A 24,283-nucleotide genomic window follows, 5' to 3' on the forward strand; every position below is an offset into this window, starting at 1 on the left:
AGCGGCGCTCTCCCAACCCTAGCAGAGCGCTAGGTATTTTCATTTTTAGTTTTCGTAAACACTTAAGTAAAGGAAGTTTAACGAACCTATAACTTCGAACTTTACAGAAAAATTTCTTAATTCAAAAGCATATGTCAACTTAAAATCTAAACAAATCGCTTAAACATGATGTATAGTAGTGCCAGAACTTAACTCAATACACTTCAATGCTAAACATAGAGAACTGAATTTATGCTGAAAACCTATGCTAAACATGTATAACTGTATAAGCAGATTTCTTTGCGCTGAAACCATTTTTCCCTCTGTGAAAAATTTAGGTAAATCTATATTAATTCAGAGAAGTTTATGACAACCAAGACACGAGACTTATTAATAAAAAAGAGTAACAAAAGTGTTTAATATTGAAATGCAATTTTTTTTGTTTGAAATATTGAAATGCAATTCTTTATCAATAATAGAATGTAACAAGTTGTCTTCATCTCTTTGATTGATTTTTTGTTTTAGTTGTGCTCAAATGAATTTATTTTGACTAATTATTCTTAACCATTAGATTATATTCAAGAACAGTCAAACACAACTGGGTGATTACTTCAGGTTTGGTTCAATTGGGTGGCTACAATCTGGTGCGGACACTGTAGCACTTGTGGTGGAGGAATGTGTTCGAGGCCGAGTATTATGATAAGACGATATGTGTTCGCCTTGTGCTGTTGGTGTGTTGTGGTGGTATGGCAAAATACCCAACGTGGACTGTGGTTTAGATCTGGGTTGTTTTCAGATTCTAATCTCGGATCCGGGACGAAGTTGGTTGTGGATTTGAATTTGGGCTGCAGGCCATTGTTGCTCTAGGATTTGGGACCTAGGTTCATGAATCTGATTCTTAAGAGTTCGTCTCTGATTATTTGAGTTTTTGACACATTCGGTCGCTTTCGATTTCTCGGCAGGTGAATCACCTTTCCCAGGTGGTCAAATCACCTGTTACGATTACGTTTACAATTTACACTGCTCAAATAACACACGCAGTGCATTATTCGATGTCTTTCGACATCTGGTCTAGTTCTTTTTTTTTTTTTTGAAGAATCTGGTCTAGTTCTTATTACCTCTTATTTTAGATGCGGTTATGCATCTTGTTATGTTTTCTTGCTTTTTTTCATTTAATACTAGCATGGTCCACCCACTATGTGTGTGAAGAGAAGTTAAAAGGTAGTGAGAAAACTTTTAGTACATCTACCACATTTTCTGCTTTTTTTTTTTTAATATTTTTATTCTTTTGTTTTTTATTTTACAATTTATTATATTATCCCTACTGATTAATTATATTTCATAGTATTTTAATATATAAAGGTTAAATTGGTAAAAAAAATTAATTTTGGAGAGCAAGCTCTCTTCTCTTAATAATAGTATAGATATAGATTTTTACATCATTGCATTTGCTTCTCAGTTTTATTTAATATATATTGCTTATCGTTTTCCTTTTCCAAAAAAAAAAAAAAAAATACACAATTGAATTACAATAGTGAAAATAAATTCCCAGAAGTAACAGTTTCTCTGATACTTTTGGCCCGGTAAATCCATGCCCCACCCAAACAACAAAAATGATCCAAGCCCACCTCAGCCCAACCCGCCCTTCTGCCGGTATAGTCCCCTCCCCGCTTCTTTTCTTCTTCTTCTTCATCTTTGTTCCTAACAAAACCCACGATACCCAATCACTCCCAACCCTCTCTTATCTCCGTTTTGTTCTTCAATCGGCGCCCGTCCTTCAGGTACTTCCTATTTTGGTTTTAATTTTCTGGTTTTTCTCTTAGGGTTTCGATTTGGTTCCTAATTTCTTCTAAATCTTCAAACCTGTTTTGCTGATTACTTGAAAATCGCTAACTTTCGCTTGTGAGAAATCTGTCTTTCTTCTGAGCTATATATATATATATATATATATATATATATATATATATATATATATGTAGTTATTGATTGGGGCTTGGTCCTGGATTTAATTTCTGCGTTCCAGTCGATAATTAGGGTTTAATAGTTTTCTTACTGTACTTTTCAATTTGTAGGCACCACTCGCCGGAAGCTTCTTGAGCCTGAAACAATGGTTAGTTATTATGTATTTTCGTACTCCTTGCATAGTTTTATTTGTTTCTGAGTTGTACTGAATTCAATTCAATCGGCACCGTAACAAAGGTTATGTACATTGTTGACACTTTTTCTTGCGTAATTGCAGGCAACTCTAGCCGATTCGTTTCTTGCTGATCTTGATGAGCTATCTGACAATGAAGCCGATGTTCCTGTGAGTATTTTGCTACTTTTTTTTTTTTATGAGAAATTTATAATGCTTTTGTCCTTCATGAGATAGTTAGTCAGCTGTTGAAAGTTCATATCTGTCTCGATCTTCGCATTAAGTTATTATTTTGATTTTTCAGGTTGAAGATGATGCTGATGTTGCAAACATGGAGGAAGATGTCGATGGGGACTTGGCAGACTTAGAGACACTTAACTATGATGATCTGGATAGTGTTTCAAAATTGCAGAAATCACAAAGATTTGCTGATATAATGCAGGTATTTTTCAAAATGACTCTTTTACTTATTCTCAGCGAATGTTTTGGTCTCGTAAACTTATAAGTCTCTACTATATGCCTAAAATCTATCCTGCCACTGCTTTATTCATCATTTGTTTCTTATCCTATGTAGTTGTTTGAATGTTTCTCAAGTTGAATTGTATCTTCATAAAATAGGAAAATGCTTTTGTTTTAATCAAAGAAGAGAGAAGCAGGGGAGGATTCAAAGATATTTTTATGATAGTCGTGAGCACAAAAGATCGAGAATAGATTAAATAAGCTAAAAAAACCATTTAAACTTTGAATAGGTTTAGTTATATGTATTTGCTTCTCCATATCCCTCCTTTGCTCTCCCTGCTGTTTCTTCTTTTTCTATTTTATTACTGGAATGTGCATATTGACGTGTAGGTAATGGGAGTATGGTGTCTAACTTGCAGAAAGTGGAAGGTGCACTTGAGAAGGGTTCCGATATGTCAAACCATGCACTAGTTTTGGAAGATGATCCAGAATATCAGCTGATTGTGGACTGTAATGCTTTGTCAGTTGACATTGAGAATGAACTTGTAATCATCCACAATTTTATTCGTGACAAATACCGGCCAAAATTTCCAGAGCTCGAGTCACTTGTTCATCATCCAATTGATTATGCTCGAGTTGTTCAGAAAATTGGGAATGAAATGGATGTAACCCTTGTTGATCTGGAGGGGCTTTTACCTTCAGCAACTATTATGGTTGTGTCAGTTACAGCTTCAACTACAAGTGGAAAGCCACTTCCAGAGGACGTCCTGGAGAAAATAGTTGATGCATGTGATCGAGCCCTTGCTCTCGATTCAGCAAAGAAAAAGGTTCTTGATTTTGTAGAAAGTAGAATGGGTTTTATTGCACCAAATCTTTCTGCTATTGTTGGGAGTGCTGTTGCGGCGAAACTTATGGGGATGGCTGGTGGTCTTGCTGCCTTAGCTAAAATGCCTGCTTGTAATGTTCAGCTTCTTGGTGCTAAGAAAAAAAATCTTGCTGGGTTTTCCACTGCAACATCACAATATCGTATTGGTTATGTTGAGGAGACAGAGATATTTCAAACTACACCCCCTGCTCTTAGGATGCGTGCTGGTCGGCTCTTGGCTGCAAAATCAACCCTTGCAGCGCGGGTGGATTCTACGAGAGGAGATCCATCTGGGAACACCGGAAAGGCATTCCGAGAGGAGATCCGTAAGAAAATTGAAAAATGGCAGGAGCCTCCCCCTGCAAAGCAACCTAAACCACTTCCGGTTCCTGATTCTGAACCTAAAAAGAAGAGAGGTGGACGTCGACTCAGGAAGATGAAAGAAAGGTATGCTGCAATTCTATTGCTCTGTAGTTTACTGCTCTGTAGTTTACTTTTAGTGATTTATGAGTCGTATACTAATGTTTACTTTTACAGATATGCGATAACAGACATGAGGAAGCTCGCAAACAGGATGCAGTTTGGCATACCTGAAGAGAGTTCTTTAGGTAATTTTCTGTCTTCTGTCTTCTTTAGGTAATTACATGTGTTGCATTTGTCTTTTATATAATTGTGGAAGTCACTCTATGCCCTAGTCCAATGATAGTTATTAAGTTACGGATTGAGTGGGGAACAACTTTGGACATGCACAGATACAAAAAGCAACTTTTATACTGTAGGCCTTGGCAGGGAATGCGTCTTCTTTTTTATTTTTTTTAAACACAGAATAGAAAAAAAGAAAGTGACTCGTTACATTTTCACTTTATTTTGTGAAATTCTACGGGAAGAAAGATATGTAAAAAAATGATAATGCAGATGTGAATCTGTAGGTCTATCTCTGTGTGTGTGTACGTATACATATATTACAGATGCATGATCCAGCAAATTTTGTAAGTAAAAAAAATTTGATAAGTTTTAGTCTTTGAAGGTTTTATTCATGTGTGAACTGGGCCATTTATCAGTTACCCGCCCTCACATTGTGGCATGCGCACATGGGTTCCAGTTTCATGAATGGTTGGGATCTGCGCGATGCTGGAATGTGTAACTTTTCTAAATTGTGAATTGTATCTTATTCAAGTTTTTCTTGTTTCCTTGATAATAGGGGATGGACTGGGTGAAGGATATGGAATGCTTGGTCAGGCTGGGAGTGGCAAGCTGCGTGTGTCGATGGGTCAGAGCAAACTTGCTGCTAAAGTTGCTAAAAAGTAAGCCTTTTCTTGCTGCTTTGTATTATATTGTTTAATCGGCGTTCATTGATCTGGTATGAGGTGTTTCTTCTCTTTCTGATATCATGAGCCGCATATTCCTTTCAGGTTTAAGGATAAGAATTATGGAAGCACTGGTGGTGCTACATCTGGACTGACTTCAAGTTTGGCATTTACTCCTGTGCAGGTTGACTTCACTCTTTTTCTTACTTACTAACATTGCATTCTTTCCAGTGTGATTAGAATTTATTCCTAAACTGTTAGGAGCTCATTCTCACTACCAATTGCCATTTTCTTACAGGGGATTGAGCTCTCAAATCCTCAGGCCCATGGACAGCAGCTTGGCAGTGGAACTCAAAGCACCTATTTCTCTGAAACAGGAACATTTTCAAAAATCAAGAGGATCTGAGTGAACTGGAGAAGTAAGAATTACTGTAGTCTGTAATATGCTTTACCGGATGAAGTTCTGTTGCTTCATGCTCCTAATATAGTGGTTACGCTCGGTGAATGGTGATAAGACTGCATGATGTGGCTTCAGAGACCGACATTTTCTGTAGATGCACTACTTTAAGCTGAGATATGTGCTCTTGGGAAAACTGAACTAATCAACTATGTGCTCTTTGGTTTTCTTTGAGCCTTGCAACGTTTTTTCAGAATATTCTATATATAAAAAAAGTCAAAAGATGTTCTATTTCGGATGCCATTATTATTTCTTAATTTCGTTTTAATAATTTCTCTTGTGCTAAAAGACAGCATCAAAGTTGGTATATCTTGGTCGGTGGTTATTTCACTTGAACTAACATGCGCCAGCTGTAGGCGTTACAACAGGACATTTTTAACATCTTGACAGTTAGACTAGCCGATAACGAATACTAAAAGTGAGAAAATTTATCGGTATGGGAAAGAATCACAATCATGAAGCTGTTCACTGCCGTATGAATGTTCATGTACTCGATTTCCCACTTTGATCAATGCTTCAAGCATGTGATATCGTTATTCAGGGATCTTTACCAAATGTCTAATTTTGGGCCAACATGAACTCATTTACCCCATCAAGAGATTATTGTTCTCACTTACCTATTTAAAGACCAAAAGACAATTTTTAACCCTTAAAAAATTAAGGAATTACATAGCATCTCTCTCTCTCTCTCACAAATCTGCCTCCTCACCCAGACCACCGTCGTCAATCTGGCAACAGCCTCCTTGGCGGCTTCTCGGCCATCACCGCCAGCTACTCCATTGTCAAGCCCTAGGCCTCCATCATCTGTGGCTTCGTTGCCGTAGTCGTTCTTGTCTCGTGCAACAAAATCGACGACTTCTCGATCTCGTAATTGGATTTGGACGACGCGTTGGGGTCGTAGAGGGAGAGGGAGGAGAATCCGGAGATGGCAGCGAGGAGGTAGGACTCGGGTCGGGCCTGGACCAAGCAGAGGTCCTGGACGGCGAGGCGGAGTTATTGTTGGTGTTGGCGTCGAACCAGAGGACGGGGACTTGTGGCGGAGGTTGAGGAGGGCGATGCGGCCCTGGCGGTCGCCGGCGACGAGGAGGAGGTGGCAGTTGGAAGGATTGGTAGAGAGGAAGTTGTAGCTGAGGGGGAGTGGGAGACGACGAACTGCCATGATGGTCCTCTTCTGAGCAGAAAGCTTCATGGTTTGCTCCGATTTGGTGCCCAGAGCATTTTCTGGGTGGTCAAATTTTTTTTTTTTTTTGATAAACTATGAGCTCCGAGAATGAAAGGAAATTTTTCTAGTAGTTATTGTTTTGTTTATTATAATTTGGTTGGGCAATAATAAGATTATTAGGAGGCAATAAAACAATTATTGGAAGGCATAATCTTATTATTGCGGGGCAGTAATAAGATTATCCCGCAATAATAAGATTATTGGGGGGGTAATAATAAGATTATTGGGGGCAGTAAAAAGATTATTGGGGGGCAATATTAAGATTATTGGGGGGCAATAAAATCGGAAGCCGGATTCCGGTAACCAATTGCCGGAATCCAATCACAGTCCGATGGTAGGTCACCGGAGTCCGGCGAAGTCTCCGATGACTCTCTCTAAGTGACAAAGAGGGAGAGGGCAAAATTGTCCTAAAAATAAATAAAAAACAATAAAAAAATACTTAATTGGGTATTAGGGCAAAAGACATGTAAATTATTGGGTAAGTAGACAATCTCATAAGATGTTTGGGTAAATGAGACGAGTGTTGCTCAAATTTGAGTAAATGGACATTTTCCCTATTCACTCCTATTTTCCTTCAAGTCTGAGTAAACAGTCTAGTGAAAAAGAGCCAGTAAAAACTAGCGGTCATGACACTCTTCTCTAAAGGCTGAAAGCTATGACATAATATAAAAGAAAGATGAGCGAACTTGCAGTGGTTGCGAGACTGAATATCCTCTACTCTCTGAAGTGAACTATAAGCAAACGCTGTTAATTTACAGTAATGCAACAATCATGGCGAGCCGGTGAAAGAATAACCATGCTTCACATATGGTACACAGATGAAACAAAGAAAATCTATATCTTTTTCCACCCACTCCACCCCTGAGGAAGTTTCCACTTCCTATGCCAATATATGGACACTCTTGACCACAAGGGGAACCCAAAATTGTAATCAAAGGGCCGATCAACTGGCCCCCCTACTATCAAGGGCAACCATACATATCTTGAGTCTCTCAAGTCCGCGGGGTTCCATCTGTCTGCCATGAAAATAAATGAACCAGGAAATCCTGGTAAAGGTATCACAAATGTGCTCTGCGCAAAAAATGTTGTAACTCGAGCCATTTTGTTCCCTCCTATGCAGGGGTTTCCCATAGTCTCCCATGGCCCCATGATTGACTCTGCTGCATGTGCCAGTGCTTCATTTGGTGCCCATCCTGTGCAGCCTGAAGTGATCATGTAATAAGTTCCCTCATGCTTGAACAGAGCTGGGGCTTCTCGATGCTGTCCCACAAGAATTCTTCTCATGATGTTGGTCACATCAAGATAATCTTCAGTTAGAGGTCCAATGTGAAGTTCACTATTGTCCTCAGAGGAGTATATTAGATATGCAATACCGTCATCATCTTTGAAGATTGTCATGTCCCTACTTTCAAATCCATGGGGTCGTTTGCTATAGAGATAATCAAAAGGACCAGTTGGGTAATCACTGATGGCAATGCCAACAGAAGCTTTGGTGTAGTTGACATCATCAATATGCATCCACATTACATACTTCGCTGTCTTGTGATTGTAAATCACTTTTGGTCTCTCAAGAACATTCAACTCGTGGAGATCATGTGTTTCGTTTGTTTTTTCTGCTGCCAGTACAATACCTTCATTGTTCCATTTCCATAAGTCCTTGGAAGAATAACAACCGACTCCTAAGATGTCAACCTGCAGAAAAGACAGAAACTCAACAATTGTACTAAAAGGAACTCTATTAAAAGGAATGAACTCTGCAACACATGGTTACTGGATATATCGTAACAGCACTTATGTCAAGAAATGAAACAATAATACTCTGAACCCACATTAAAATTACTGAACCATCTAGTTCAGACACAATTTGTGAGCACACATTGAGTAAGCATTTCTTTTCAAACCCTCAAAATCCCTATTAACAACTAACATTGTCGTTATAGTCTTAAAAACCAGATGTCATTTCTATTTCTGACAAACAGATAGTAAATTGTAGCCAAAAAGTTCCATTCTTTCCAAATTGAACAAGATGGAGTTTTCAGATCAGACTCTATGTGGGATAGTTTTCGTTAGTCTTTAGATACGTTGATTCACTATCTGACCGACAGATCTTTTACTGGGTTCTTATCAGCAATGGCCTCACCATGAACAAAAAGAGCACTTATCCATCATCAAATGGAGAAGGCCAATTTGAATGAGCCTTAATTCCATGAGTAGAAGTTATCTATGGGGATACTTCCTTTGATCAAAGGAACTCATTTCTACTGGCCAAGAAACAAAAGGCTGATGTCTTCAACTCAACTGCAAACCTTTTTCACTGTTTGGACTGGTTGCCTAAAAAATAAAAGGAGAAATATTGACAGCTCCATTACTGAGCATAATCTTACTGACCACAGCAACATCGATCTGAAATTAGAGCTGTGGTAGCATAAGTTTTATCATGGCTTTAAAAAATTCTGCAATTTAGTGAAGGTCTGGGAAGGGCTATGACTTGGGTAAATGGTTAGCAATAGGTGTTTCCATATACCTACATGAAATTCCTGCGTGAAATACCAAAACTTGTAGGATCTCAAATTCTAATAGAACAAAACACTTTGGAACAGAACTCTTAGAACAGATAAATTCTGAATAAAGACCTTCATTTTCCCTGAAGAGCATCCTAGTGAGCAGCCCAGAAAAAGTAATAATAGAGGATGCACATCCAATCCCAAGTCACCAACAATGGGGTACATTCTTTCTAGTTCCTTTGTATATCTTCATGTTACCCATAATTACTATACCAAGATGGCAATTACGAGTAGCCTTTTTAGTGCTAGCTGAAAGTAAAGTAATGGCTTTTGTGCAATGTCGAAAAAGGTCCTGAAATTGATACAACCTCTAGTGGATGGTTTGAAATTGATTCTAAAAGAACCTAACCAAGTAGTGCTAATTTCTTCCTTCTAGTCTTAGAAACTACAATGCGTCATTACTATAATCATAGTCCACACCATTGTGTCTCAGGAACTATAACTCTTGGTATTGGCATGTCAAGGCCCAAGAAGGAAAAATAAATCTCCAACCTAACACTCTAGATCATACCAAGAAGGCATAATATACAGTTGTTAATGATGTATTGGTTATAGTTCCTAATATCCTGCCAGACTAGATTGAACTGACATGTGAAGTGAAAACTATCAGAGTTGAATTTGACCTCATAATGTATTTATTGCATGTAGGAGGAATCAAATCAGATAAAATTAACAACAGCACCCCGTGTAGATGCTAGAAACTAAATTCCATATCAAGAAATGAAGTAGGTGCAGGGGTCAGCCTAGGACAAAACTAGTATAAAAGGTTAAAATATGCAAAGAGAAACAATCATATATTCAATGATGATCTACAATTAGCAACAGCTGCATAAACACAATGCATCTAAACGAATGGAAACAGAAAAATGTGTGGATAGCTTAAGTGACAGCAATTGCATCCCATAGCTTAGAATAAGATCGCACAGGCAAAGTAGAGCACTTACCCGGGCTGCTCCTTTTTTGTGAGCATGGTATGTAGGCCCATCTTTATACTCCCCATACCAATAGTATGTTCCTGATTTTTCATCATATAGAATACCACCTCCATGGGCTTGAATAGGATTTCCTTCAGTATCCAACCAAATCCTTCCAGGGTAATAGTAATAGGTATCATTCCCCGCATCCTTCATCGGATCTACAGCAAGTTTCTGATCAGGAAAGAATACATGCCGAATTTGAGAATTCTCATCAAGAAATTCATCGATTATTGTGGTGGGTCGCTTAGGTTTTCTTTTTGCAGCACGTGGGGATCGCTTTCTTGGTGGAGGAATGTGGATACTTTCCTCTTCAACCTTTTCCAGTTCACGTAACTGTGGGTGGTGACTTGCTCCAAATTGAATTTCTCTGCCCATCCCATCCTTCTGGTGAACTAGGGAGTAGAAATGAAACATAAGAAGACATCCTACTAAGCTCCACACCACAGCAGATATTGAACATCTGCTCCCTGCATGGCAACGGAAAGTGGTTGGTTTCCTGTATTTGTTCCTCATCCTCATTTTCTCTTCCTTTTTATACTCTCCAAGATAATGCTGCAATTAACAAAATGCAACCTATGGATATCCAATAAAACCCAACCAAGCATAAGTAACAGCCAGGCTAACCTATAATGCACAAAAGTATTCAATTTTACGATTGTTTAGAACAGGAAGCACAAATTAGGACTATGACAGTCTCAAAAGTAGTTAATTTACAAAAACTTAATGGTATAATTGATTGCTACTCGCCCTACAAGTTTGTTAAGCAACCACAAAACTATCCTTAAAAGTCAGAAATGAAGTAAATAAACCAAATTGAATTTGTCAAAACAAAAAGTTGTATTCACTGCAATGCAATTCAATAAGCTACAAACAGAGCAAAAATGCAAATGAAAAATCCAGGAATTCACAAATAAAATCAAACACAAACACCCATTTTTTCAGTAACAGATTGAATCAACCTGAAGCTCAAAACTTGTATATCAGAATCCAAACCCCACATGACATATCCACATAAACAGTTAAACAATCCAGGAAAAAAGACATGGGTTTGCCGAAAACAGAACAAAGATCCCTACTTTCATTACCCACAAGCAGAACACTAATCAGAGTTAACAAAAGAAGACTTACCTGAAAACCTTTTAAGCATTAGTTATGCTCAATTTCCAGACTTGAGTTCTGCTACTGATGTTGCTGCTCCAACAACAGTTGAACAAACTGGGAAGACCAAGCAATCAATCCACAGCATAGGACAGTCCACAGGAGCACAGAAGAAGTTGGGTAGGTTATACTTTAGCTTCAAATGGATCTGGGGGTTGAACGGTTGATGATGTTGACTAGGGACCAAAGGTCTTTTCTTGTTCGAGTCTTCGAGATACAGAAATATATATCCGGCAGCTTTTGATAACCTTGATCTTTTTTCTTTTTTTTTTGCTTTGCTGATTTGATGTTTGCTAGAATTATATGGTGAATTGCTTACTTGATGAGAATCATCCAGTTAGATTCTGACAGCTGAGTTTAAAGGGTCGCCATTAAAACTGCGATCTCATTCGCAAGGCAGGTTCCGTGACACCAAGTTCACGCGTGGTTCATAAGAGTCTTCAAGATCATGGAATACTGTACTCTCTCGCTATAGAAACACAATCGAAGAGTAATAGGTAGAAATACTCGCTGCCCAAAATCATTAACAATTAACACCTACTACACCATGACCTGTCAATCATATAGAAAAAAATCTTCTTTTTTTTAAATTGGACCAAAAAGACAAAGGAGCAATTTTAGACAAAAAAAAAATATTTTTAACAATTGTAGAGAGAAATATGGTTGAATCAATTGATATTTTGTCAATTTTTTTGACTTTTTTTTTTTTTTTTTTTAAAAGAAAGACATTGAAGAGCAATTTTTTTTGACTTAAAGTGGTACAGAAAGACATTGAAGAACAATTCTTTTTTTGTTGTTGCAACCTTTACTTCTCCTCCTTCCCCTCCTCATTTCTCTTTCTCACTTTCCTAATATTAGGTTATTTTTGTGAATAACAAATTATTTATTTGATTTGAGCCTGTTTTGAGTACCCCCGACCATCACATCTTTTATACATCCATGTCCTTAAAGTTTCTGCTATCTCTAAAATTTAGATCTATTTGTATGTTGAAAATTTCATTGTTATATGCCAGTGGTTTGGCCATCTTCATTCGATCTAAACTCATGTGGGAATTGGGTCATTTGAGTACGTTGAAAATTTTCATTTTTATACGCCGGTGCTTTGGCCATCTTCATTCTATCTAAACTCATGTGGGAATTGGGTCATTTGAGACTAAATCTTCAATAGATCTATCATCTACTTTGGAATCACTTTTTGATCAAAGGCTTCAATTAATGCTTGAGACACCAAATATTTATACCAAAATTGAGTACCAAATGATGTGGTATACACCACCTCATCAATATATTCCAGAAATTTCAATGACATGGATTTATTTATTTTCAATTTAAAAACACAATTTTGTATATATCAAAACCCTAATGTTTTTACAAAAATCAAAACAATTACAAATATAATTACATTGCTTTTCTTGCTGGCTTCATCTTCCTCAAATGGGGAAAAATATGAAGAAGAAAAAGGACAGGGAGACCATTGATTATAATCAAATTATTTATTTGAAGTCCATTATCCATCGGCATTCTCAATTCATGGACAAGCTAGTTGAACTCATTCCTGCTAGGTTCTATTTACCCAATGATGATAGGAATAAGCCATGGTTTCAAGGCCTCAGCAACCTTGCAAAAGCTTCAGCTAAGAAGGAAACAAAGAAAGACATTAAGAAAGCTTGCAGAGATCGATTGGATCCGGAGAAGTCTTCTAAAATAACCCTTGATTTACTAAAGCAAAGTTTGGAAAAGGAGAAGTCAAACGAGGATGAAAGTACGATAGTGGTGAAATGAAGACTAAACCTGTCGTGCCTAGTCTGGAAGGTGATGACAGGTCAATGGCATGTGAAGAAATTGCAGTGACATGTCATCAAGAATTTCTTGTGCTTTTCTTCGAGCAAAATCATAGATCAATTTAATTACTTGTTTCATTCAAAACTCAAACACCCAACTATAATCTTTCATGTGGTTTTCATTATTATTAATTGCTTTTGTTGCAATATTTTGATCTGGGCATCAAGGTTGCAGAGAACACAATTGCTAGAACAACTGCATCTATTCATTTTCTAAATTAATTCGGTATTTTATTTAATTGTTACTTTTATTGAATATAAGTTTTCTTAATTCTTAAAAAACCTGAAATTTAATTTACATCCAAAAAGGAAATCCATGTCAATAGAAATTTCAAAGAAACTGATGATATGACATGTGCCATGTCGTTTGGAAAGTAATTTTGGTATAAAGTTTTGGGATCCCTAGCACTACTCTAGTAGCAATAATCTAAATTTAGGGTTATGGGTTCTTTTGAATGACGCTTTTTTCAACAATGCTTTTATTTGAAGCACATAATAATATTATTGCAATTTTGTTTAATGCCTGTAGAAATTATAGTTCAAAGATTTTAACATGCCTTATATGAAAATTGTCAAGGCATCACTTGAGCATTACTACTATTGTGATATTGCATGTTGAATGCCTAAAAACTGTCAAATGAATATATGAATTTTCAAAAAATAATGTTAAATCTTGGGAGAGTTGACCATTGAAAACTTTTGACTCGACTTATCTAGCTAGCTTATGTTTTTCTCTATTACACAAAAGATGAGCAAAGAGTGTGAAAGTTGTCTTGGATTAAGAACTATGTTCATAACGAGGTGAGAGTCGAACTCCAGCGCATGATAAGGAGCTGCTCTTAAGTATATGTTTTAAACATAGTTAGAATAACATTTTTATGATTTTCTAAATATGATTTATAATATAATGTTTAGCTATGTTTTCAACAAATGTAACAAAAAATAACGAGCGTCCTGCTTGACCCTTCTTGCAAGATAGGGTTCGGTTCATGTTGTCGGACCCTGCGAATAGAGTTCGGATTTGGCGCGGCGCACCGTGGAGCTACAAGCCAACAACCATGCTGTGGTGGCTCTCGCTTGTTATGATGACATCATGCCGGTGGAGAAATTTCCTCTGGTAATTGCGTTGTACTAGATCACTCTCCAAGGGACTCCGCCAGCTTTTCGGTCTGAGCGGGTCATGACAATGATCGGCTATACGCTAGGCGATTTTCAAGAGATCGATAAGAATGGAAAGAAGGCTGGGAAGCTTCGGATTCGAGTCGAGATACCTTTGAACATGCCATTGCCTTTTAAACACTAGTACTGGGTAAAAGATGAGGTTGAATTCTTGTGCAGATTCAAGTACGGCAAACTTTTCGGTCGTTGTTCCGATTGTTGCCTGGTGACTCATGTTGGCTTGCCGTGTTCGGGACCGGCACTGGACGAGGATGATGAGGAGGTTGAGCAAACTGTTATGGGTTCCCAGCCTATGGTACCGGCGGCCGCAAACTAGAATGCTGCCATTGAACGAAACCACGACGGCATCGAGCTCTTGTACCTCTAGTGGCAGGGGTGTTAATGCGGCCATGAAGGCTAGGGTTTCAACCCAAGGCCTAACTCTTGTGTTTTTGGACTCCACTGCCAAGTCAGGTTCCTGAACCACCTCTAAGCACTATGTTTCCAAAACCTCGACGTCATGTGGTGGTGAGGAACTTGCAGGAGACGGAAATGACTCCAGAGAGGATTATCGGCAAATGTCGAGGTAGGGAAGATGGTTGGACTATGTCTCCAAAGAAATTGAAGTTGAGCTTGGCTGTGGGTAAGCGAAATCTTAACTTGGAACGGAGAGTCTTGGCTTGATTCCGGTTGTGTAGGAGGACACCAATTCTGGCCATATGAAGAGGAAAAGGGGTGGACCTGCTGGCAGCAAAAATAAACTGCCTTCTGGTGACAAGCAGAAGACCTCTAAGCATGGGTAGGATAATGAGAAGAAAAGGTCTCCCAAGAAAAGCAATTTGGCAAAGCAGTCTATGGGTACGTAAAAGCTCCAACTCGAAAGAGAAGGAGTAGTTATTGTTTAATTTTCTTTGATCGAGTCTAAGCTTGTGTGAGTTTGAATGGACTTCTATGAGTATTCTATGACGTTTCTAGTTTCTTACTTGTACCACAATTGTGTGATTGGCAAGGGAGAGCCAGTTGAATGATTTCCTTTTCGTAGAGGGCAAGGTTTGTTCATTCTTAGATAGGCTTGCGAATGTGAGCGTTCCAGAGATCTTAATGGTTTACTCTAACTTAGGTAGGTAGTTTGAATTTTCTTGCTGGATTTCTTATGTAAGTTCTTGTAGACTCTAACTTTTAGCGGCTGATCTAATAAATTCAACTTCTAGTTAAAAAAACAAACTCTTCATGCAATTATGAAAGAATTGCAATAATTTTTTATTTTGCCTTGTGGCCAGCAAATTATAATCATTCCAAATTAGCTTTTTTTGAAGTAGGCCACAACAATTTCCTCCTTTTTGACTTTTGGGAGTAATTAATTATTATTATTCCATTGCTTAGAGAAAGCCTTAATGACGACTACATTAGAACATTTTACCTAAAAGAAAGAATAATACACCTGGGCATGGTTGCATTATGAAAGTTGTTTGGTAGAAACTTGTCCTACACATTAGATAAATGATCAATATTCTGTATTTCATGTCATTAGCTGTATTCTCTTTTTCTCTTCCCGCCAAACCAAACAATTTCAGTTTGAAAATCATATATGATTCATATCTTAGAAGGAAAATGATATTTATTGACTGCTTTTTCATCACCACTACTACTATGATTTGGAAAGAGGAAACACTAATTGGAATATTTGTAACAATTTATGAATCTATACTATTATTAAGAGAAGAGAGTTTGCTCTCCAAAACTGAAAAATTTGACGAATATAACCCTCTAATATTAAAAAACTTTAAAAACTGAAATAACCAACAGGGACAATAATGTCAATTAAAAAAATAAAAATAAAAATTAAATTCTTTAAAATAAAATAAATAGTAGTTATTGTTGTAGAAAACTGTTTTGGTTAAGAAACTACCCACTTTCTTACCAAAAAAAAAACACCCACACACATAGAATGTGGGCACATGCTAGTGTTTACTAACTGCACCGCATAGTGTGACCATTTTTGTATGGTAGTTAGGATATATCACAACTAATAATTAAATTGAATTTCGAGTGGTAATACAATGTGACAAATATACACATGTGACGAAGAATTGTATACAATTGATGAAAAAAAGAAAGGAAAAAGTTATTCTAAGAACTATGTACAACTCCTTCGATTAACCAATGTCTTACGACTGTCATGAAGTTCATTTTTCAAAATGAATCATAATTTGTTTTTTTTCTATTGTTTTATCACTTTATGGGGAAAGGGTGATGGTAAATATAGTGAAGTCTCTACCTTTCTCTTGTAAAGCTCTTGCCACCAGAAGTACTACTAAAAACACCATGAAAATGGCAAGGGAGAGGATGGACGCCCATAGCAGTCGAAACGCAAGCTTAATTGGCCTGCATTGATACCTGACGACCTCGGAAATCCCATCCTTGACAAATGTGCAGTAGGCTAGGCTCTGCAGAGTAGGATATAGTTTCAGAAATTCTTGGATGGATTGGCTGTAAGCACTGGCCATGTTGTAATAGGTATGGGGAAGGAGTCTTCCACTTCTTTTGCATGCTTCCTTGTCCTGGTCATCGTAACAAGTTACTCCTGCAATGGCCTGCTCATGAATTTTCATCAACAGTACGTAGTAATCAAGCTTTGGCATTAAATTCGACAATCCAATCAAAGGTTTTATATTATAAAGAAAAAGGATCAGGGTTTCTTTTCTCTTTCTTCTCAAAGTAACCCATTTAAAATAAGCATAAGTCGGTTAAAAAAAAAAGTTATGTTTTTCTACACAAATAATTAGTATCGAATAAGTTATTTGTAGAAATCCGTAATTGACTTACATCTGATAGTTTTTCGATTGTAATGTGACTATTTAGGCAACGTTCTGGTTCGTAGCTGAATTTAGGTCCTCCGGAGAAAGGATTGCATACACGTAGAAATGCAAAATCAGTATTTTGTTCATTCATTCCAAGCAACCTAGAAAATTCTACTACTTTAGAATTCAACTGCAACACAAAGCAAAATTGTACTCGTATGTTATAAAAAGAAAATCTAATACTTGGTTGCTAAGTTGATTAATAATAGATTTTTTTACCTTATCTATGAAATTATATATAGTAGAGCCAATTTCAGTCAACAGAGCATCTGAGTTTTTCGGATCCAAGCATGGCAGGATTGAGCTTAGAGTATTGTTGTTATCATTCCGTTCGAATTCCTCTAGGGCTGAACATGAATCATCTGCAAAACTATGTTAGCATATAGAATTTCAGAAACACCATAGGAAGTTTCAAATAACTTTGAATTTTGAAAAATCAGTTTTGCAAGGAAATTAACAATGGTCATGCTACATATGAGTTGCCTTTTTCTTTTGTTTTTCTGTCACAGAGAAATAGTAAGTAAGAATATCATTACTCACTTGTGAAGGAAGAAATCTAAACCAGCCAGGACCCACACCAGAGTCGTTAATATCCAGCACAGAATGATTATACTGAAAAAATGAAAGAGCCATTAGTAGCATAATCCAATTACTACATAAATAAGAGAGTGAAGAAGGTGAAAAAATAACTTACGTTACGAATCCTGGGTACCAATGCAGCAAGAGAAGAACTGACCAAATTATGCAGCAATTCAAAAAAGAGAGTTTTCGTTACATTTTTGTATGCAAGCATAATACCTTAAACCCTAATATGACATGTTTTGTTATTATTTACCACACCATTCAAATGGTTAAAACTTTCATTCGGATGGTGTGGTATGAACATATTGATGCCCAAAAGTTTTGTGAATTTGCAGACCAAACCGCAATCCAAACCTTCTTTTTGGCTAAAGGGTTTCTGCTCTTTCAAGCCTAAATGAGTAAATCGGTTTGGTCCTCAAATTAACAAAAGTAAAATAGAATAGTAAATATTGTACAAATTTACCTAATGCCACAACCAGTACCCCCAAATTGATCGTTACAATCACAAGATGAGCGATATATCTACAACACATGAAAAGCAAAATTTATGTTTAATCTTACAAAACAAGCAATTCAACTTCAAAATTTTAACTAAATTCTTAAATTTGGAAATACTTCTTGTATGGACCTTAACATATCAAACTAGGAAAATTTCTGAGCGGATCAAAAGTACGTCCCATTGTTCATTAAGAATTTAACTTCATTTGTTAATTAGTCCGGGCAATATTTAGTGATCCATAACCAGTGAAAGCTTTTCATATTATTGGGTGATTGGTTATTGAACTTTCGTTATAGTATGCCTTATTAACTAAGCAGACAACTTATTTTTTTCAGAGTTCAACACTTAACGATGCACGGATTCTATATTTAAGAGTATAAACCAGAAGGTTTTAGGGGGATGAAATTGGTGAGGTATTGAAAGTGTAAGGATCTAATTCAAATGTCTAAGTATAAAATGCAAATTGATAAGGCCTACAATGATGTGAGATCGAAAGAAATTACTTACGGGGCTTGAATTGCCTGGTTAAGAGTATGGCTATTGTTGTCAACCAATGTTTGAATCGAACGCAATCCTTTTCCAAGTTGATGGGATGTCTTATTCAAGCTCATAGACATGCCTTTATCATAAGGGAGTAATATGTATTCCATTTTTCTCATTGCTTTTGTAACTTTGCTGATAGTTTGGCTAGCATTTTCAGCTAGGCTGAATATGGTCCTCTTCAATTTCTCCGCTCCTTTCATAGAGCTGTGATTTACTGCTAGCGCCGAACTTGATGCAACTCTGAAAGTTCAATTACATACAAGAGGATTAAAACCAAACAGAGCGTACAATAAATATTATATAAAGTCAAATTGATAGACTTACATGGCTAGCAGAGTAAAGAGAAGAACCAACAAGAACATTAGGATAGAGTGACGATCCAAAAAGTGTTTAATGCGCCAATTCCCAGTGTTTGGATGCTTGAAGGTTAGGAAAATTGCAAATCCCATTCCACATAGCAACCAAACTCCCGCGATAATGTACCCATAGAGTCCTGTAAATGCCGCAGACTGGAAAATATGAGAACAAAACACACGATATATCAAAATCGCATACACATGCACCTATATACGTAAATAACTAAACATTTGTATCATGACAGAGTCTGACATGTTATTATGCACTTGACTACTTGAGTGTGTGGTAATGAATGCTCACAATAACACACAACGTATATTGACTAGCTAGATTGAATTAGGAATGATGGATTGGAACTTACAGCCCAGTAATCCTTGCTTTGAATATTGAAAGTTCCATTGTAGTTCTTTAGGTGGCGCAAAGGATCCGGTCTCTTCGTGTTGCTCTCCCCATGCACAACCCATTTCGGCGAAAGTAAAGATGCCAAGAACAAGAAGAAAACGAAGTGTAGTAGAACCCCATTTGGGATAGACATGACAGAACTCAAATGGTATTTCGGATTTGGTGCAAGATGGGAGCAATGAAAGAAACTCAACCTTCTCTTTTGGCTAGCTTTTCAGAGGAAGGAGAAAAGGATAAATTCTTGGTCTGACTTGGTGACTAAGGTAAGAATAGCTTGTGGCCATGATTGGATTGAGAAGGGAAGTAACGAATCAGGGGGCGATATTTATGGTTACTTAAAGTGGAGAGATTGATCATCTTTCTACATAAGCCTAGCTTTCCGCAAAGGCACTGACTTGAACTGGGGAGTTGGCTTTTATCTCTCTCTCTGGTGAACTTATTGTCTTTGTTTTTCATTTTCTGCTTTGAATGTGTACGTGTTGATTTTCCATGCATGCAAAACTCATTTGGGTCGATCAATTTAACCTGTATGCCGTTGACTGTATATGATGTGGCAGAATGGAATTGGTTGTTTTTCTTTGGATTAAAGTTTGTTTAGTCCCTGTACTCTGCCTCAAATATCGTTTCAGTCCCTGACATTTTAATTTCATCCAAAAAGTCCATGATGTCACAATTTCGGTCTGATTGGTACACTCCGTCCAATTGCTCAGTTAATTGGCTGACGTGGCATAAATTTAAATGTCAACTCAGTAAGCACAGTGAATGGTAAAATGTCAAGAATAGCCCTCCCCTTTTAACTTTTTAATTTTTTTTTATTCTACTCTATTTTTCTTCTTGCTGCAACATGTTCTTCCTCACACCGAATCCAACTTCCTCACACCGAATCCAAGGGAGCTTTCTGAGCTTAGAGAGAGGGAGGAGCGCTGTCGCCATGGTCAAATTTTTGAAGCCAAACAAGGACGTGATCCTCCTTCAGGGTCCCTATGGAGGTCGCAAGGGTCGTGTTCCTCCTTTAGGATCCTCTGCCACGCTCTACACTCTCGACATCGATCTCGAGGTCGTCACCCGGACTTGCTCACCAGCAAGGAAAAGAAAGTCACCGCCTTGAAGGAGACCAAGAAGAGGTTTGAGGAGAGGTTCAAGATCGGAAAGAACAGTGGTCTGAATGTGGATTTGACCGGAAGGAGGTCTGAGGTGACCTTGCAGTTGAGGATAGAGATTCCGGTGTTTTGGTTGGGGTCCTCGTGGCCATCGAAGATTTCAGTTTTCGAATCAATTTTACATTCGGAGGTCAATTTCTCCATCAATTTTACATTTGGTTCGGCTTTGGTTCCCAATTTCTTCGATTTCTCAAAAATAGGGGCGTTTCATTGCTCTAATTCGTCCGATTCTGCTCCAAATCTTCATAAAGCTTGGGTTTTTCAGCTACAATTCAGCTTCTGTAAGTAAAATTCCCAATAAATTTCAAACCTTTTAGTTGTTTTTCGTATTTATGTGAGTGAAATAAGCATTCAATTTGTTGTTGTGGTGTGATTTTGGGTCAGTTTCTGTGATTGTTAGTGTAGTTTGGTTTTGTTTGTTTGTTTTATGAAGATGATGAAAGTATTGTAAAGAGTGATGGATGATTCATGTGATCATAATTCAAGAACAGTCGCTTCTGGGTATTCAATTTTCAGTCTTCAATCGCCTCGAACTCAAGCAGGTGAAGCAGCAAAGCATAGACGTCCTCAAGGCTTATGAAGATTTCTAGGTTCGATTTCGGCTTTCGACTGTTCGATTTCAGATTCTTCAAGCTTGGTCAGTTGCTGCCTTGCGCCCTTGGTTCGATTTCTAGGTTCGACTTTCTTCAAGCTTGGTTCGAATTGCATATGTTTTGCCTTGTATATGAGATGAAAATTGTATATGAAATTTGTTTTGCCTTTGTCTTCTTTTCTGCAAAGTGTGTTAATTTGCATCTATTTTGCAGAGTGTGTTAATTTGCATATGTTTTGCAGAGTGTGTTAATTTGTTCAGTCTTGTCTTGTTATTACTATATGTGTGTTTGTATCAGTTGGCTTCAGTAATTGCTTTGAAATGATGAAATCATAGTTGCATTCAAGCATCTGTTTTGGTATGGTAGACTGCAGTTGGGGGTTTGGAGTGAAAAATTGAATCACTTTGGAGTTATTTTTTGGTGAAGAATGGGGAAAAATGCATGGGGGATATATTGGACAATTTACAGGTCAAGTGGCATGCAAACTGCTGAGGTGGTGTGGCTTGGAGTGCCACATCAGTAAGTTAACGGCCTGAATTGACGGAGTGTACCGATCAGACGAAAATTGTAACGTTAAGGACTTTTCAGATTAATTGAGAATGTTAGGGACTGAAACGAAAAAAAGGTCATAGTACAGGGACTAAACATAATTTAATCCTTTTTCTTTTAGCAAGAGAATTTAGCGACTATGTTTGTTAAAAAATAGACTTCTTGAACATTTTAATAGAATGATGTTTTTTTTTTTTTGAAGAAATAGAATGATGTTTTTAATTAGCGAAAATATATGTTTACTTAACATCATTTAGCCTTGTTACTTACGTTTTACAATGCTATTATTTTTATAAAAAATTATGAACTATAACACACTATTTTTTGTCAAAATCTCATGTTCTTAATTTTTCATGCTCAAATAATTATAATATAAAAATACTTTTCAAATTAACAGAACTTAAAATCAGCAATGCAAAATCTTTTCATTGACTTTTGAAAGTTAGAAAACAATATAGTTTAGATAGAAAAATTGTTTGAAGTATTGGTGTCCGTTAATTGGAACACGTACATTCTAAAAGTAATGCTCTATGAATGGTGAGCTTATGGTACAAGAGAATTTTAAGAAAAAATAATGTTAATAAGGTTTTACATGTTCTGCTATGTCATTGCATGCATTCCAATGTGTCAAACATGCAAAGCCTCAATATTTTAAAAACTCACATGTTTCTTAATCTCATCATTAGCAAACATGATCTTTACAATGTGTTTCAATTAACGGAATACCGAAATTCCTAACGGTACTCTTTTACGATTTTTCAGTCCAAAAGTTAAAAAACTAATATAAAAAAAAATATTATTGTAAAGAATATCGGATTTTTACCAACTAGTCATTATTTTATGTCCATATGGCTGAGGCAGAATAGCTTCTGCCTGGGCCTGAGACTGGACTCTTGGGCTTGGTCTCAAGTTCTGGGCTATTTGGGCCTGTCAAGAGGTCTGAGCTAAAGAGGGCAGATGGCTCACACCCTTCCAAGGGTAAGGAGCCCATAGTTATCTAGTTTTGTTACTATTCGTTAGAATAAATTTCTATGTGAGTGAGAGCATATCCATGAGCCCATGTGAAAGTACTTAGTGTCACCGTACCACAATTGCGTGCTCAGCGTGTGAGATTATGTAAAATAGATTGCATGTAGGGCGAGATTCTTTTGTTAACATAGACTACTTAGAGCTACGATTGTTGAAACTGAGTAGTCGATTTTGTACTATTCTTATCTATGAAACAGGGGCATACAATTGGTTTGTACTCTTTAATTAAAAAAAATAAAAAAATAAGATATGTTTAGTCCGTTGAGTAACAATTTAACATATATGTAACATCAATCTTCACTAATAGAGAGAAAAATAAATAAATTCTAATTACCTTATTATTATCCACCATGTGATTTATATATAATAGCAGTTGAGCACATTTGAGTAGGAAATTCCATCATTTAAATAAGTGAACATGACTCAACTTCAATCTTGTTCTCGAACTCATTGAATTCCCTGTTCAGTTGTACTAAAATACTATTGAATCTAAATCCAAGGGTGGAAAATAGAGAGAAAAATAAATAAACTCTAAATATTTAATTACTATCCACCATGTGATTTGTGTCTAATGACAGCTGAGTACAATTGAGCATGAAATTCACTGAGTAGGTGAATATGATCCAACATCAATCTTGTTCACCTACTTAGTGAATTCTCTACTCAGTTTTGTATTATGACAATATATTTTGAAACAAACTGTGGTAAGTTTCAAGCTAAGGCTAAAAGACTAAAACTCTTTATTGTTATGAATGAGGTTCGTAATTGTATAAGATTCATCTCTACTACCACAACGGGAAGCTAAAGTTTGGTGTCAAAAGCTTCACCAAATTTATAAATGTCTGTAACACTTTTTAGGATAAATTAAGTACCGTTTGGGCCCGGCCCGTCCCGATTTATATAAATATACATCTAATATATATAATACAAGACTTCGTGCGCTTCCCACTTTTTCTTTCTTTCTTATCTCTCTCTCTCTTCCCCTGTCTTCACCCCTCTCTGGCTCTATCTCCCTCACCCTTTATTCCTCCCATTTTTTTTTCTTTCTTATCTCTCTCCCTCCCCTTCTATCTTCATCCCTCTCTGTCACCCTTTATTCAGCCTCTCTTTTTCAAAGAGTCTCAGCACTCTAGCCATCACCATCACACCACTGCACCTCTGACATTCTCGGCCCACCACCATCTTCACCATCTTCAGCCGACCTCAGTGGCACCATAATCGTTGCACCACCCACAAGGAACGCCTCCTAGATATGTTCCCATCGATTTTAATTATCTTTTTTAAGATATGGGTTTTGTCAATTTGTACACATGTTCTATGAAAGAAATGGTATCTGCAGGGTAATTTTTTCTTTTCTTTTCTTGAGATCTAGGTTTGTAAAAGTTGAGATCTGGGTTTGTAAAAATTGATATTTGAGTTGTATTTGGATTTCGATAGTCTATGCCTTTCTATATCGGTGATGCTGGTTCTGCAGTTTTGCTTGCTAATTTGGTTTGTTTAACTGGCTGTAATTCATGGCTAGAGCCAAGAAGGCGGTCTAAGCAGATGCTCGCTCGCGAGGACAAGCTTAAATCCAGTAATGGGCCC

General features: G+C 37.1%; 4 protein-coding genes across 10 annotated transcripts; 2 read left to right on the top strand and 2 right to left on the bottom strand.

The window, feature by feature from the left end:
• The first annotated feature begins 1,634 nt into the window (after window positions 1–1,634).
• On the top strand, window positions 1,635–5,444 carry LOC133721980 (U4/U6 small nuclear ribonucleoprotein Prp31 homolog). 2 transcript variants are annotated; one of them, XM_062148766.1, is made up of 9 exons: window positions 1,635–1,760; window positions 2,052–2,089; window positions 2,219–2,284; window positions 2,418–2,555; window positions 2,992–3,884; window positions 3,975–4,045; window positions 4,639–4,741; window positions 4,850–4,928; window positions 5,043–5,444. In XM_062148766.1, the coding sequence occupies exons 2-9, from the start codon at window positions 2,087–2,089 to the stop codon at window positions 5,148–5,150; spliced, it is 1,461 nt and encodes a 486-aa protein (XP_062004750.1). In that variant the 5' UTR covers window positions 1,635–1,760; window positions 2,052–2,086; the 3' UTR covers window positions 5,151–5,444. The 2 variants fall into 2 exon arrangements, with proteins under 2 accessions (XP_062004750.1, XP_062004757.1); XM_062148773.1 differs by lacking the exons at window positions 1,635–1,760; window positions 2,052–2,089; window positions 2,219–2,284 and having other exon boundaries at window positions 2,963–3,884.
• Window positions 5,445–7,115: 1,671 nt separating this feature from the next.
• On the bottom strand, window positions 7,116–11,633 carry LOC133721996 (uncharacterized). 4 transcript variants are annotated; one of them, XM_062148805.1, is made up of 3 exons: window positions 11,093–11,633; window positions 9,932–10,431; window positions 7,116–8,115 (listed from the first exon to the last, which is right to left on the bottom strand). In XM_062148805.1, exons 1-3 carry the CDS (start codon window positions 11,109–11,111, stop codon window positions 7,258–7,260), a joined length of 1,377 nt encoding a protein of 458 aa, XP_062004789.1. In that variant the 5' UTR covers window positions 11,112–11,633; the 3' UTR covers window positions 7,116–7,257. The 4 variants fall into 4 exon arrangements, with proteins under 4 accessions (XP_062004789.1, XP_062004774.1, XP_062004767.1 ...); XM_062148790.1 differs by having other exon boundaries at window positions 9,932–10,516; XM_062148783.1 differs by having other exon boundaries at window positions 9,932–10,537.
• A 4,724-nt stretch (window positions 11,634–16,357) lies between these two features.
• On the bottom strand, window positions 16,358–19,599 carry LOC133727443 (uncharacterized). Of its 3 annotated transcripts, none has more exons than XM_062155022.1 (9): window positions 19,325–19,599; window positions 18,931–19,115; window positions 18,571–18,846; window positions 18,028–18,086; window positions 17,677–17,713; window positions 17,523–17,594; window positions 17,202–17,352; window positions 16,948–17,112; window positions 16,358–16,715 (listed from the first exon to the last, which is right to left on the bottom strand). In XM_062155022.1, exons 1-9 carry the CDS (start codon window positions 19,496–19,498, stop codon window positions 16,359–16,361), a joined length of 1,476 nt encoding a protein of 491 aa, XP_062011006.1. In that variant the 5' UTR covers window positions 19,499–19,599; the 3' UTR covers window position 16,358. The 3 variants fall into 3 exon arrangements, with proteins under 3 accessions (XP_062011006.1, XP_062011008.1, XP_062011007.1); XM_062155024.1 differs by having other exon boundaries at window positions 18,931–19,099; window positions 19,325–19,464; XM_062155023.1 differs by lacking the exons at window positions 17,677–17,713; window positions 18,028–18,086.
• LOC133716366 (uncharacterized) lies at window positions 19,511–21,394 on the top strand. The gene is made up of 3 exons (XM_062143100.1): window positions 19,511–19,609; window positions 20,149–20,806; window positions 21,042–21,394. Exons 1-3 carry the CDS (start codon window positions 19,511–19,513, stop codon window positions 21,113–21,115), a joined length of 831 nt encoding a protein of 276 aa, XP_061999084.1. The 3' UTR covers window positions 21,116–21,394.
• Window positions 21,395–24,283: the final 2,889 nt, after the last annotated feature.

This window comes from Rosa rugosa, chromosome 1 (genome assembly GCF_958449725.1).
Source record: "Rosa rugosa chromosome 1, drRosRugo1.1, whole genome shotgun sequence".
In the NCBI taxonomy this organism is placed as follows: Eukaryota; Viridiplantae; Streptophyta; class Magnoliopsida; order Rosales; family Rosaceae; genus Rosa; species Rosa rugosa.